At 45.8% G+C, this 14,733-nt stretch overlaps 1 protein-coding gene across 1 annotated transcript in view; it reads right to left on the bottom strand.

Annotated features, from left to right (window-relative positions):
* ninl (ninein-like) overlaps positions 1 to 14,733 on the bottom strand; it is a 33,187-nt gene extending 18,454 nt beyond the window's left edge. The window contains exons 1-7 of the mRNA XM_029254189.1: positions 13,666 to 14,733; positions 9,287 to 9,500; positions 7,772 to 7,868; positions 5,968 to 6,167; positions 2,332 to 2,398; positions 1,409 to 1,599; positions 618 to 773 (exon numbers count right to left, since the gene is read on the bottom strand). Coding sequence (XP_029110022.1) covers positions 618 to 773; positions 1,409 to 1,599; positions 2,332 to 2,398; positions 5,968 to 6,167; positions 7,772 to 7,868; positions 9,287 to 9,469 — 894 coding nt within the window. The 5' untranslated portion in view covers positions 9,470 to 9,500; positions 13,666 to 14,733. The remainder of the gene's footprint in view (positions 1 to 617; positions 774 to 1,408; positions 1,600 to 2,331; positions 2,399 to 5,967; positions 6,168 to 7,771; positions 7,869 to 9,286; positions 9,501 to 13,665) is intronic.

Genomic DNA, 14,733 nt, shown 5'->3' with positions numbered 1-14,733 from the left:
AAGAAAACTGGTCATCGCAACATTCATTCAAAGTTCTCTCCAACTGGATGTCTCGGTTTAGAATCACCAACTACAGATTCTATTAATTTTGTCTCTCCTATAAGGCAGTACAAACTGTTGAAAACAAGTGGAACAGCTGAAAGATGTCTCCTTTCATTCACCCACCTCAAAAACATATTATCACTTTGACTTTTAAACTGATTGGTAAGGCTTTTCTTTGCCTTTTCATCATCTTTTAGCACTCGATTATGATTTAACACTATGATAAAAAAAGAATCACAAGACCTCTGAGAGATGCTTGTAGGTAGGCACATGGCTATAAGGCAACTGAGAGGTGAAAAAAAGCCATGCCACATGTGGAAAGGGGGCTACTTGGTGTTTGGCTTGACTTGAAATTTCGTTTCTCGTAAGTGCGAGTTGATAACTCGTCGTGCAAAGTTCAGGATACAAACTGCACGTGCTAATATGAGTTCTTGTAATCTAAGTGTCTGTCGTGTAGGGAAACGGTCTACTTGAGGAGGAAACTCTAGTCCTGTCCCAAAGGAGGAACCAAAGTGGACTAGAGGCTAGTTTCAGGCTGAAACTAAGAGATTCACAGATAAAGCCAGGATACTGACCTGTGAGTGCAGGGGGTGGGGATGGGGATGGATGGGGGTGGAACAAGAGGAGGGTCTTGGGAGGATTCCATGTGTGAGAAAGCCCCTCTGGAACTCCTTCAGGCTGACCCTGCCATCCTGGTCTTGGTCCAGCTTCCTGAATAGTGCATCCAGCTCCTATACAGTGACAGATGTGGCAGATCCTGCTTGTTTCTGAAGCCATTGCAAAAAATGTCGATGCTGGTATAGGAAGGACTAACTTTTACTGTTTTTTTTTTTTTTTTTTTTAATGATAAAAAAAATTTAAAAACGCCCGCCAATGTGACAAGAGAACAAATACCAGGGATTACAATGCAGAGGCTTCCTGTCGATATACAGATGCTCCTCGACTTACGATGGTTTGACTTAAGATTTTTTCGGCTTTACGATGGTGAGCCGTCAGTGGACATTCAATAGAAATCGTACTTCGAATTTTTAATTTTGATCTTTCCCCGGGCAAGCTATACGCGGGGTGATACTCTCTCGCGATGCTTGGCAACAGGAGCGATCCCCATCTCCCAGTCTGTCACGAAGAGGTGCGTATTAGGTGTATTAAATGCATTTTCGACTTACGATATTTTCGACTTACGTTGGGTTTCGCGGAACGTAGCCCCATCGTAAGTCGGGGACCACCTGTATTGCATAAATGAGGTAGCGTTCAGTATATTCAGGGTTGGTTCAGTTGCGAGCCTGCAGACAGCATCTGATCCATCATTGTCAACATTTTGTGCTGGCTATCACGTTACAGCCCACCACCGACTCCGGCAATGTACCTCAGTGGGTAGGTCCTTCAGGCCAATGCTCTCGCACACCAAGGACAGCTCCTGCCTGTTCAGGAAGCTGCTGCCACCCACACCAAGATTGGCCCACAATGCCTGCATTTGCTGGTCTGATCCATCTGACTGTAGGTCTGGGGTGTGCCAAGAGCTCCCCACGCTGTCCCGCTTCCATCGCTTCAGCTGCCCTGGGATTGATTTGGATGAGATGGGGGTGTTTAGAGCGCAAAAGATGGATCAATGTGTTGCCGAACGACTGAAATAAGAAAAAACCTTTGAGTTACATACAACGGCCAGAAGGGAACAAAGAACACAGTAGAAATTTATTTCTTATTTTCCAAGGGGGCAATGTTGTAATGCTCTTCAACATTGCGCTAAACTTACATTGTTCCAATAAAATGCCTACCTATATAATAAGTAGGCTGACATCTGTTCAGAGGCACAGAGGATATTTAATTTCTTACACAAAAATCAGGCATTGTTTTGAATTTCACCAACCCTTTTAGTTCATGTTCAAGCAGAGTTCAGGAGTCTAGATATCATTAATGCACGGCGCATTAAACGTTTTGTGGATATCGTCATTAATCAGCTCAGTGTCATCGTGTCATGGCACTTTTCATAAATGCTTGTGCGTTATGATAAAATAGCTGTCGTTCAATTACATACCAGGCAGTTAATCCAAAGTAACTTATATAGATTACCGTCGGCACCTGTTATGTAAATTTATTCATTCCTACAGCTATACATTCTAACAGCAGCACCAGTTTTAGATGGTTCGTACAAAGGTTCTAATACGTGTACAAAATGAAAACTCTTGGGTTTAGAAAGAGAAAAGTACAGGTACACACCGTCTATTCCGGGTATACCGTTCACATTCACACAGTTCTTCAAGCTTTTGGTCTAAATATATCCAGATGTACCTTGGGCTTCAAAGGTGTGTGGGCTGCTCTCCTTATTGCTTCCCGCTCCGTCATCTGACTTGAGACTCTAGGAATGAAACAGCGGAGGGGTCAAAGAGCTGGGTTAAAGAACCACTCTATGGACTTGGTGCAAAAAGTCATGTGACGAGCAGCCCGCGATCAGTATTTGACATCATCCCCGGCACAATGACCCCTACTAGTCCGACACATATCATCAAAGTGGTGATCCATGACCTGATGCGAGAGAACATGTGACCGTGAGCTAATGTTGGACTGGCAGCAAGGAGGATCAATCGTTGTCATTGGAAATTGGTCGGTTGTTTTTGTTCACTATGAGCATGTTGTGGTGTGGTACCCCCCCAAGAGGCAGAATAAAGCAAGACTGGTTTACCACATGTATGGCAATGTTACTGCACCTTGATCCTCAATGACTGTATACTGCAGAACAAGAGTGAAAAATCACTTGACATAATCCGCTTTCACGCAAAAATCACAGTGACTTAGCATAACGAAGCTCCTATCAGGGCTATCAGCAGTCGAACGAGTTGCTGTACAACCACATTCATTCATTTTATCAGAGTGCAAGTTTAGAAAAAACCTGTTTCACTGCCAGCTTTTGCACAAATACTAAGGGTAGAGACAGATTATACAGACAAGCAAAGGCACACACTCAATAGTGAACCCGTACACACGTCGCATCATATGAAACCGCTTGTCCCACATGGGGTCGCAGGGAGCCAGAGCCTAACCCAGCAACTCACTGGACACACCCAGGATGGGATGCCAGTCTGTCGCAAAGCACCCCAAACGGGACTCAAATCCCAGACCCACCAGAGAGCAGGACCCGGCCAAAGCCACTGCACCACTGCGCCCCCCATCAATAGTGAACCACTTATTAAAAAAAAAAAAAAAAAGAAAAAAAAAAAAAAACTTCCAGTATTCACTCTGAAATCCTTAAGCTGCCCAACACGGCTTTTAAAAAACTGCTTTCCATTCCTCTTGCTATAGTGCTACAGTTTTAAATATTAAACAAATTTTACATAACTGATTACAAAAGCCTTTTTTTTAAGCTGGGCACAGCAAGCTTGCTTCAATCCCTTGTGTTGTATACAGTGTGCATCCAGCAATCCATTAGGCTATATAGACTATTACCGTAAGCATCATGGTTACATAATTTAACAGATTGATTTATTCAGGGCAGCTGAGAGCTCATGACGTCAGTACAAAAACACAAATATAACCCTAAACATGCCATACATGAAGACTTTTCAAAGTTTACATAGAAATGTAAATGTTGCAAGAGTCATATTTATGTAACGTAAAGGACTGGTCTACATGAAGTGCCAATGAATTTAAGTTTTTTAAAAAACTGATTGCATGATGTATGTGTTTTTAACCAATCATGGTTTTATAATTGTTTTAATACTGATATAGACCTGAAAGGGTGCGGTAGTGCAGCAGGTTTGGCCAGGTCGTGCTCTCTGGTGGGTCTGGGGTTCGAGTCCCGCTTGGGATGTGTTGCAACAGACTGGCGTCCCGTCCTGGGCGTGTCCCCTCCACCTCCAGCCCTTCGCCCCGTGTTGCCGGGTTAGGCTCCGGCTTGCTGTGACCCTGCTCGGGACAAGCGGATTCAGCCTGCGTGTGTGTTCATGTAACCGTAGATTTGCACAAAACACCCATGTATATAGTCCTTCCAAAGAATATTTTCCAGACAGTGGCCCATGACAGCTTGAACCCTGGTAACGACTCTCTGTGGATGGCAAATCGAAAGAACAGACTCCCGTGCAGTATTTATTAGGAGCGCGCTCGGTCGTTTACATAACACATCGGCTGCTGGATGTGCTCCAACGGAATAGGGCAACAACAACGTACATTTCGGCGCGCTGGGATTACTGTGCCCACAGTGCAAGTGAAAGCTTCCAGGGTCTTGCACGGGTCATCTCGGTGAACCGGCCTGACCCAGCAGTGAGCGCGCAGTCACGGTTCTCAGCAGCGTACAGCAGGACTCCAGAGAGCTTTAATATCCCCTTACATAAGGGCTAAAGTGTGGCAAACATTAACTATTAAAGAGATTATTGGTAAGACAGGGGTTTCTGTGCTCCAGGGGAGCGCTACACTTAAGGGGCCCTTGAAACCACGCAGTCGCTCCAGCTGTCAGTACAGTCATTCTAGGGGTTACACAACAGTTTTAAATATTTCAGTTGAAAAGAAAACATGAATGGGTCTTACAAAACGGGAAAAAGGTTACGAAATGGCACAAAACTACGGGACGCCCGAGCTAAACCCGGCTTTAATTTGCATCACGTTTCTATTAAACCTTGTAACTTGGACTGCTTATTTCCTTTGGTTGAGTTTTACAGGGGCTAATCAAGGCTTCACCTAGTTAACAGGAGTGGGCCAGCTGGGATTTTTCAATCCAGTACAATAAATGCCCTTCCACACCCATTTCATTGACACTTGCATAAGAAAGTAAATAGTCGGAAAAATATTACAGGACGGCTGGTACCCTAGTGGTTAGCGCTACTGCCTTTGGATCCAGTGGTCACAGGTTCGATCCCCATCTGGCTGTAGTACCCTTGAGCAAGGTACTTACCATAAATTGCTCCACTAAAATTACCCAGCTGAATACAGGGGTAAATAATTGTAACCTTAACACCAAGTTGCTTTAGAGAAAAGCGTAAATATATTTTTACCTCTCACAGACACACATTTCCGTTATTTGTTTTACACATTTATTTTCGAAACCAGGTTCGCTGAAAAACGTGCTGTAAAACATGCTCCCGCAATCACATGTACACATGTATGCTTCCATACACACCACGCACAGTGTACGGAACCAGAAAAACTCTCTCACCAATCCAGACAGGTAAGAATTCTGCTCTCCACAGTGAAACGGAGATAACGGCTCACTATGTGGGCTGTGTGGCAACTTGATGGGATGCCACCTAACACCATTCCGGTGTCTACCGCTCCCTGCTAGATCCTAACAGTGGGAATCTTCACGTCAGAGCTCTATTATGACATCTGGCAAGATGTTGCCAGGCTCCAAACAGGAAACTCTTCAATGCAGCAAAAAGGTGAGAAGCTCAGCGACGACACTTGCTGTCCCTTCCCTTTGTCAGAACCATCAAAAGAGCTTCAATTTGGCGTTTTTTTCTGACAAGATCCTTGTTCGGTGTAAAGCAGTCCTCGACGATGAGCATGTTTTAAAGCGGGGGCTGAGAATAAACATTTTGTTTACGCACTATTTTATCTGAATCAGATACTAAGGAGCCAGAATCAGCCTCCGAGCGCTCCCGTTTCCTCTCACAGTCCAAAGACATGCTGTTCGGGTTCCCCCATAGTGTGTGAGTGACGGAGCGAGTGTGTTCCACTGACGTATGGATGAGGAGCCCCTTGTAAGTAGTGTATCTAGCAGTGTAAGTCACCGCGGTGAATAAGGTGTGTGGGCTCATAACACTACATAGTGTCCATTGGAAGTCGCTTTGGAGAAAAGTGTCTGCTAAATAAATAAATGTAAATGTCATACCAGACCTGAAGAACAGCACGAATAAACTTAAGACGTTTTTAAAACATTTTACAGGTAAGATTCATTCATTATGATGAAAACATATCATGCCTGTGCAGGTATGTTACCTCAACACTCTCTAGTGAGGTGGACCTCCTGAGTTTAGCCCTCTGCTCATCCACAGGAGAGGACTTGGCCTGGTCTGTCCTGAGAGATGAAGTTCCCTCCAAACGGACTCCCAGCTCTGGGTCAGGCCTGTCCGGACGTGTCCGGCGGCCATACCGCTTTGTTCCCTTCACAAACTTTGGCTTCACCTCCTCTGGCACCACTGAGGGAGTAGCAAAACAGATGGACAGAAGAAGCAAACAAAAGGTATGGTCATTCCTCACTGTTATTCATACAAGATTTTCACTTGGTTAGCCAGATGTACACACACACACACACACACACACACACACACACACACACACACACACCGTCTGAAACTGCTTGTCTTATACGGGGTCGCGGGGAGCCAGAGCCAAACCCAGCAACAGAGGGCGTAGAGCTAGAGCGGGGGAGGGGACACACCCAGGACGGGACGCCAGTCCATTGCAAGGCACCCCAAGCGGGACTTGAACCCCAGACCCACCGGAGAGCAGGACCCAGTCCAACCCACTTTGCCGCCACACCCCCCCTAGCCAGGTGTAGGAGTTGATGAATAGAGTTATTCAAGCAAAGCAGCTGGAAAACGTCAAAGTCACAGCAGAGAGGGCTGCAGGGTTGACTGGTCGCACTCCTGCTGCTAATAAGTTAGTCATTAGCTCCCTCAAAACTATGACATGTAGAAACCATTTCATGGCTGGTTAAACCCTCACGATTTTGCCCATTGCATAATGCCGGAGCTTTTTCCTCATATAATCACAGCTTGTAGCCATTTATATATACTCTATAGCACGCGCACGCACACACACACAGGGTCAAGCTGCTTGTCCCAACTGGGGTTGTGGCGAACCGGAGCCTAACCCGGCAACACAGGGCGCAAGGCCGGAGGGGGAGGGGACGCACCCAGGACGGGACGCCAGTCCATCGCAAGGCACCCCAAGCGGGACTCTAACCCCAGACCCACCGGAGAGCAGGACCCAGCCAAACCTGCTGCACCACTGCACCCCCCTTACTCTACAGCAGCAAAACATAAATATATACAAGCAAAAATAAAAAACTAAGCATGATGATGAGGTCTCATTTTCACAACTCAATGTCACATTTATTTTAATAGTACAAATAGCATAAAGATGAAAAACGACACATGGAACATTCACAAACTGCAGCATCTAAGTATAGTATAAGATTATAAAATGCTTTGGGTGCTCACTGGAATCAGGTTGGAAGACTGCTACACCAGATGTGATGCATGCCTTTGCATGTGAAACACCTTTATCAAAAGATAGAAAAAAATCCCACAGTCTACAATAATTACATCTATAGGTCATAGGAATAACGGGAAACGTATTGAGTAAATTCAGCTGTTTTCATTTACACTCAGCACTATCTCAGTGTACATGTCTCTTGAAAAACACGCTTTCAGAATCTGCTTTGGGCCGGGTCCTGCTCTCTGGTGGGTCTGGGGTTCGAGTCCTGCTTGGGATGCCTTGCTATGGACTGGCGTCCCGTCCTGGGTGTGTCCCCTGTGTTGTCGGGTTAAGCTCCAGCTCGCAGCGACCCCGCTCGGGGCAAGCGGCCTCAGCAGAATTTGCTTTAACTGTCACGATAGTACGTTGTATCAGCAGCAGGCACTCAAGTGCTTTATATGACACCTTTCCATCAAAGTGAAACAACGTCTGTGGGGTCCTTTAACTTCCGAAAACCAGTACGTTTCCCCAAGGAGTTACATACCGTATGAGACCCTCCTCCACAACAAATCAATTAGTCACAGACGTGCGGTTAAAATACCTGGTTCCAAGTAGCTGCTCTCCTCCTCAGATGTACTGAGATCCAGCGAGTTAGCAAGAACAGCCACAAAGCCCTCCTTGAACTCCTCAAAATTCACCTGTATGAAGGGAAGGCAGAGATGCAACTCTCAGCAGGAAGCTTCAGGTCACTCCCAGAACCTTCTTTGCTATGTCTGAATTCACTGTGCATCAAACTGAACAAATGGTTTAAACAATCAAGGTCATTGATGGAAAAAAGTATGCAGATCCTTCTACTTCTTCACTAGTGCAGCCTCCTTTATCGACAATGGAATCAAAGAAAAGCTTTCTAGAGGTGCTGATCAAAACCAAACAGCAGTTAGATATTTTGGCCCATTACTCGATACGTCTTGCTCGATCGACCTGTTTCAAATCACATCGCAGCACTTCAGGGGGATTCGGGTCAGGACTCTAACTCGGGCATTCTAAAATACACAATTTCCTCTGTTTGAGCTACTCTTCGGTTGATTCATTTCTGCGTTTTTCGCATAATTTTCGTGTTGCACGACCCAGTTTCTTTCCAGTTTCATAGATACAATGACATTCTGCTGTAGAATCTTCTGACACAAGTTGGAACTCATCCATCCCTCAGTGATCGGAAGCTGCTCAGGCCATGAGGCACCACAGCAGCCCCACGATCATTATGCTCCCGCCACCATGCTTCCTAGTTGGGATGAGGTCGTGGTGTCAGTCTGCAGTGTTTTGTTTTCACCAAACATAACTATGTACCTTTACCTAGGAGTTCAAATTTTGTCTCATCTGCCCCCAAAACACTGTTCCAGCAGGAGCTTTTTAGCAAAGGTGAAAGGGGCAGCAACATTGTTTTTGGAGACCAGTGGTTTTCCTCTATAGCATCCTCCCATGAACATCACTCCTGTTCAATGTCTCACTGATGGTGGTCTCATGAACACAGACAAGCTCAAGTGCAATAGATTCCTGCAGACTTTAAGGTCACTTATCACCTATTTGAGTATGACACCGCATGCCCCTGCACTCATTGTTGCAGGAAACCCATTCCAAGAGACAGCAGCAAAGGTACCGAATTTCTTCCATTCATAAACTCTCTGCTTGGCTGTGGGCTGATGAATGCCCAACTCTTTAGAAATCCTTTTGTAATCCTTTCCATTCTTAAGAACAACTCTTCTGAGGTGTTCAAAAATCTTTTGTACTTCAACGGAATTATGCTGTGAAGAGCAGGTGTTGATCAGCAGGGCAGGTCAAACCTTCACCTAAATATACCGGAATATCCGAATCCAATAACCCGCTTTTCACAATTCCACTTCGCTTGAGGTTCACTTACTTTCTGTGCCGTTTGTCTTCATTATTATGAGTTATATGAAGATCAGATCACATTTTAGGCGCCATTCATTCAGAAATTCCGATAATTCTGAAGGGTTTACAAACTCTTCCCTGTAAGAATATATGGCAATTTAATTACACATAATATATATGTCTGGTGCAATGAGCTTTAGTTATAACAGCGTTCACGTTCTTGTACCCGGCCAAAAGGATGGGGTCCCAGAAGGTTACCCAGCAGTACTGGAATATGAGCATCGAGGTGAAGCTTATGGCACAAGACGGTAAGCTCCTCCTTGTCCAGGTAGCCGGTGCCTGTGGTATCGCAGCTGTCGAACTCCTCCTTCAGCTGGGCCACGTAACGGTTTTGCTCCTCCTCCTCCATATCACGACATGCTGCTCCTAGGTTCCCGACCCTGCGAGCGCAGAGAGAAGTGCAGATGCTTGGAAGAGGAACGGTGAAGCGTGAAGAAGCAGACCTGTCCCCATCACACACACGAGTGCCATGATAATATAAAAAAGTAAGTGATCATAAACTCAGACATGTACATTACACCAAAAAGACACACACATTAGGATGTCCACATACCTTCCTTTGGAAATTTATGCATACAAATACCAATAATAGTGCTTGTGCAAATACACATACTTGTAGACAAAGTGTCAACATGCAGCACCTTCTCCACTCACAAACAGCCATGATCAGACTCATCGGTCAATACAGGACAAGGGTCACCAGCATGAGGGTAAACTGTACTTTGAGTAAAAACCTGCAGATAACACCATTACCTCATGCTTATCTCTCATGGAGAGCATTTTTTTTTTTGGTATTTACTGAAAACCAGTTATGCTTGGCCAAGCTTCACTATAGCTGTGAAAGTAAATTCACTTTAAAACGCGACAAACTTTCAAATCATTAACCTGATAAATTCAGCTTAGTGTGGGAATGACTTACATTCCGAATTTTATGTGGTAAGTATGGTGTGTGAGTGACAGAGAGAGTGTGTTCCACTGATGTATGGATGAGTGACCCAGTGTAAGTAGTGGATCTAGCAGTGTAAGTCTTAGGGTGCTCTGGTTTCCTCCCACACTCCAAAGACATGTGTGAGTAACAGAGAGTGTGTGTTCCACTGATGTATGGATGAGTGACCCAGTGTAAGTAGTGTATCTAGCAGTGTAAGTCACCACGGTGAATAAGGTGTGTGGGCTCATAACACTAGAGAGAGTTCACTGGAAGTTGCTTTGGAGAAAAGCATCTGCTAAATAAATAAATGTAAATACTGGTCTGAAATAAAGTGTGTAATAGATGCAGGTTGAGCCACCAAAATAAACGGTCTAGAGTAAGAGCGAGTGTCTTTCTGTTGTCACATCACGTACAGCAATCTGAAATAAATTTAATCAGACTCATAAGCTCCACGAAGACAACATAAATATGAAGGCACGATTAATTATGAAGATGTTCTGGCTGAAGCAACTGGGAAGATGCCATACTGTACATACATGTGTCTGATTTGCAAGTTTGAAAAACGTTTAAAAAGGGGCTGACTGTGATTGACTTCTGGAGTGGCGTCCTACGAGTACACACACAAACACACAGTCGGAAACCGCTTGTCCCAACGAGGGTCGCAGCAAACTGAAGCTTAACACAGGGCACAAGGCTGGCGGGGGAGAGAACATACCCAGGACGGGACGCCAGTCCATTGCAAGGCATCCCAAGCGGGACTCGAACCCCAGACCCACCGGAGAGCAGGACCCGGTCCAACCCCTTACACCACCGCACCCTCCTCCCATGAGTACAGAAAAAGGACTTTAAAAAAATAAAAAAAATAAAAAAAACGGGTAGAATATTACTGTACTTCAAGTGTCTTCGGAGCCAACAAATTCTAATGGAGAACGTGCACAAATCAGAATAAATGATGGAAAATTTACCTCGTCTGTCCTCACTTTTTTTATATAATCCTGAAAAAGTTCTAAATTTATATTATCATCTCATTTCTTTTTCAGTACGTAAGCGCTGTCATGGTAATTACACAGCAATGCAGAAACACCTGGCCACTCAAAATTTTTTCCTTGATTGGTTCCACCATCAGGTATCCAAACAAAATGTGGAGGAAAGAAAAAAAAAAAAAAAAAATATCCATCAGTTCTGACCTCAGCACACGTTCGCTCACTTTTCGTTGTCCAAGTGAGGGATGCGGCGGTCCAGAGTCTATCCCAGAAGCAGAGGGCACTTAGGCAGTCAGGCTTCACCCTGGACGGGACCCCAGTCCATCACGGGGTAGCCACACACACATACACACTAAATAATTTATATTCCCCAATTCTCCCGAAACACATGTCTTTAGACGATGGGAGGAAACCAGAGCACCCAGAAAAATCACACAAAGACACAGAGAGAACAAGCGAACTCCACACAAACTGAGCTGGATTCAAACCTATACCCAAACACTCCAGGCGCACCGCTGTACCAGCTTTTTATGTAAACCACATAAGAAAAAAAAAAAATTTGGGCACACATTAAAGAAATTTCTCTCAATATTTCAACAAATTAGGTGGAAACACTGCAATCAACAACCCAGAAATCCCTGAAATGTTTGGCAAATGCCCTTTTTTTTTTTTTTTTTTTGCTTTCTTTATTGTCCGTATTATGCTTGGCACCAGCCCTCTCGCATTCCAGGCAGCAGGCGAGAGACGGGGGGAAAAAAAAAAAAAAAAAAAAACTGTAGCGCTTGCCGGCATGTCCGGAATTAAATATCACAGACTTCTGAAATTGTAGCCGTGGTTATATAACGCAGGGCTTCTCGGGCAGTCGTGGGTGGAAGCGACAAATCTCACTCTGACCTTCCAGCATAAAGCGTGGCCCTCTGCTCACCTCCACTGGGACTTGGCTTCTTTATTACAGGAAATCAAAGCGAAAGTCAGCAACTTCTCCTTTAGCCTCCGCTTCTGGATCCAACCCTGGCTCCTGTTGCTCTATAAAAAGAATCCTGACCGAGACCACAAGAATTTCTCCAAACTGTAGCACGTTCAGCTGCTGTGCGACTGCTGATCTCGCCTTAAAATGCCTTCGGCAGAAGTTGATGGGCTATAAAAGAATCAATACATTCTTTTCATATGACCAACACACTTCAGCTGTATGAAATGATGTTACTAAAAGTAACTGTAACCGCAGGGGGTTGATGGGATGAGATCTGCATCACACACACACTGGCTGAAACCGCTTGTCCCGTACGGGGTTGCGGGGAGTCAGAGCCTAACCCCTAACCCAGCAACACAGGGCGAAGGGCTGGAGGGGGACCCAGGACAGGACGTCAGTCCGTCGCAAAGCACCCAAAGCGGGACTCGAACCCCAAACCCACCAGAGGGCAGGATCCGGCCAAACTCGCTGCGCTACCGCACCCCTCCAGATCTATATCAGTATTAAAACAATTATAAAATCACGACTGGTTAAAAAGGGGGCACGGTGGCGCAGCGGGTTTGGCCGGGTCCCCCTCTCCGGTGGGTCTGGGGTTCGAGTCCCGCTTGGGGTGTCTTGATTGGTTAAGAATATGTACATCACGCAATCAGTTTTAAAAAAACTTAAATTCCTATGCACTTCATGTGGACCAGTCCTCTAAGTTAAGGAATCAAAGAATCGAAAATGTGATTTATTTCACTGCCGTGACCGCCATCCTCTGGGGCATGATTGTGAGAATGGCGGAAAACATACAAACTCTTCTGGTTCGAGGATCATCCAGGAGACAAAGAAACATCCAGCAGTCGATATGGCCAACGTGGACTTCCCCGCACCGTAATCTCTTCGACGTTCAACATCCGACACACCAAGCGGTCTGATCCACAGCGCAACATTTCACTCCAGTTTTCACATATGGCAATAAACGACGACAGGGACACTTCTGCACAATCAGATGGAACATATGGAAGCGGACCTTACCCATATAACTTAATACTTAAATTAAAACAAATTTCCAGAGATACAGTAGTTGAGCCGAGGAGCAAAATTTCATCATCATTTATCATCATTTTATCATTATTGATGATCATTAATAATGATGGTGATCATGATCATCATTATTAATACTATCATCCTTTATTACACTGCCACATTTGCCCAAAGCAACCTGGCAGATGATCAACTTGGTTCACCCATTTACACAGCAGGGTATTCCATGTAAAAATGCAGGGTAACTTCCTTGGCCAGGGTTTAATTATATATTTTAATTTATAGCAGGAAGAGCCATGATTATACTTTTGATCTGAGCCCAAGGCGCGTGTAAAAAAGACACGAGGGACGCGGAGAGACGCGGCTACGGCACGGAGCGGTCGGTGAGGAGGAAGGCGAAGGAGGCAGCAGAGTCGTTCCGTCACCATGGCAACGGGCACCGCAGCGCGCAAACAGAAACCGTCCGCGGCGGGACGGCGATTCACTCTCCGATGATGGAGGAAAAGTGGGCAGAAACGCGGTATTTCACCGTGTTAAGCTGTACCACACACGGAATGTGCAGTGCGAGCCTCCCCCGCATCACCACCTCCACTCCCGCGCGCACACACACAGACACACACACACGGTGCTCCGCTCACCGTCCGCTCAGTGAAGTGGAAGATGTCGCGCGCGCTCCCGCCCTCGATACTCTTCTTACTTAGAAGCGGCTCGGTTCGGCATCCATCCCCCGTTAAAAAAGAGAAGGGCCGAAAAGCGCCGCGCTGAGGTGTGGAAAGTGAGGAAAAGTCCCTCCGAACCCCGGAATGTCCAGTCCTCGGAGCCCCTGCGAGGGGGTCTGAGCAGCTCCGCTCCGGTCGGTTACGGGCTGCCACCCGCGTCCGGCGCCGCTCCAGCCGACGACGGCGATGCTGCTGCGGCTGATGAGTGGTGATGTGGGATCCGGAGCCCGGACGGCGCGACTGTACTGCTGTCACCCAGGCAGCGCTCAGTTCGGAGACAGGAGGAGGAGGAGGAGGAGGAGGGTAGGGGAGACACGAACTGATGAGCTATAGAGTCTGAGGCGAGCGCTTCTTAAGTAAGTTGCACACAGTCAGAGTCTGTTTGAAATACGACTCGGAACAAGTTCAGTTCAGTAGTGCTCACTCACTGGGTCCCGTAAAACGTCTTTTTATTTTTTATCGTATACTTATAACGTCTCTTAGCAGCATTCCGAAGGAGGGAGGGGGGGGAAAAAAAAAAAAAAAAGTTAAAAACTAGTAATAAATAATCCTATCCGCTCCACGCTTTCTGCTCGCGATACGTGCAAAAGCAACGGTTCGCCGAACTGCACTTGGCATCGGCTCCTTTTAACGAACGGAAAGTATGGAGCTCAACTTCCACTGGACCCGAAGAATGGAGGGACCGCCTCCGTGTGACGTAATCAGAGCGCGACGCCCGTTTGGAAGGCAGACCATTGATACACGCAGCGGTGGTGTGGGCGTGGCTCGGTTATTTATTCATGTATTCATTTATTCATTTATTCATTCATACGTACATGGTACGCGTCCAGAAATTTCTCTTGTTTTACAGTTTCAACCAACGGGCAGACACGATATGTATAATTTCTGGCTCTCATCGATATCATACGACGGTCATAGATGAGCTTAATGACCTTTTTAAGTTTCAGAAGATAAATATTGATGATCTGGAGGAAAAACGAATAAGGG

This window comes from Scleropages formosus, chromosome 8 (genome assembly GCF_900964775.1).
Source record: "Scleropages formosus chromosome 8, fSclFor1.1, whole genome shotgun sequence".
Classification (NCBI taxonomy): Eukaryota; Metazoa; Chordata; class Actinopteri; order Osteoglossiformes; family Osteoglossidae; genus Scleropages; species Scleropages formosus.
This window is presented reverse-complemented; position numbering and strand designations above follow the sequence as displayed.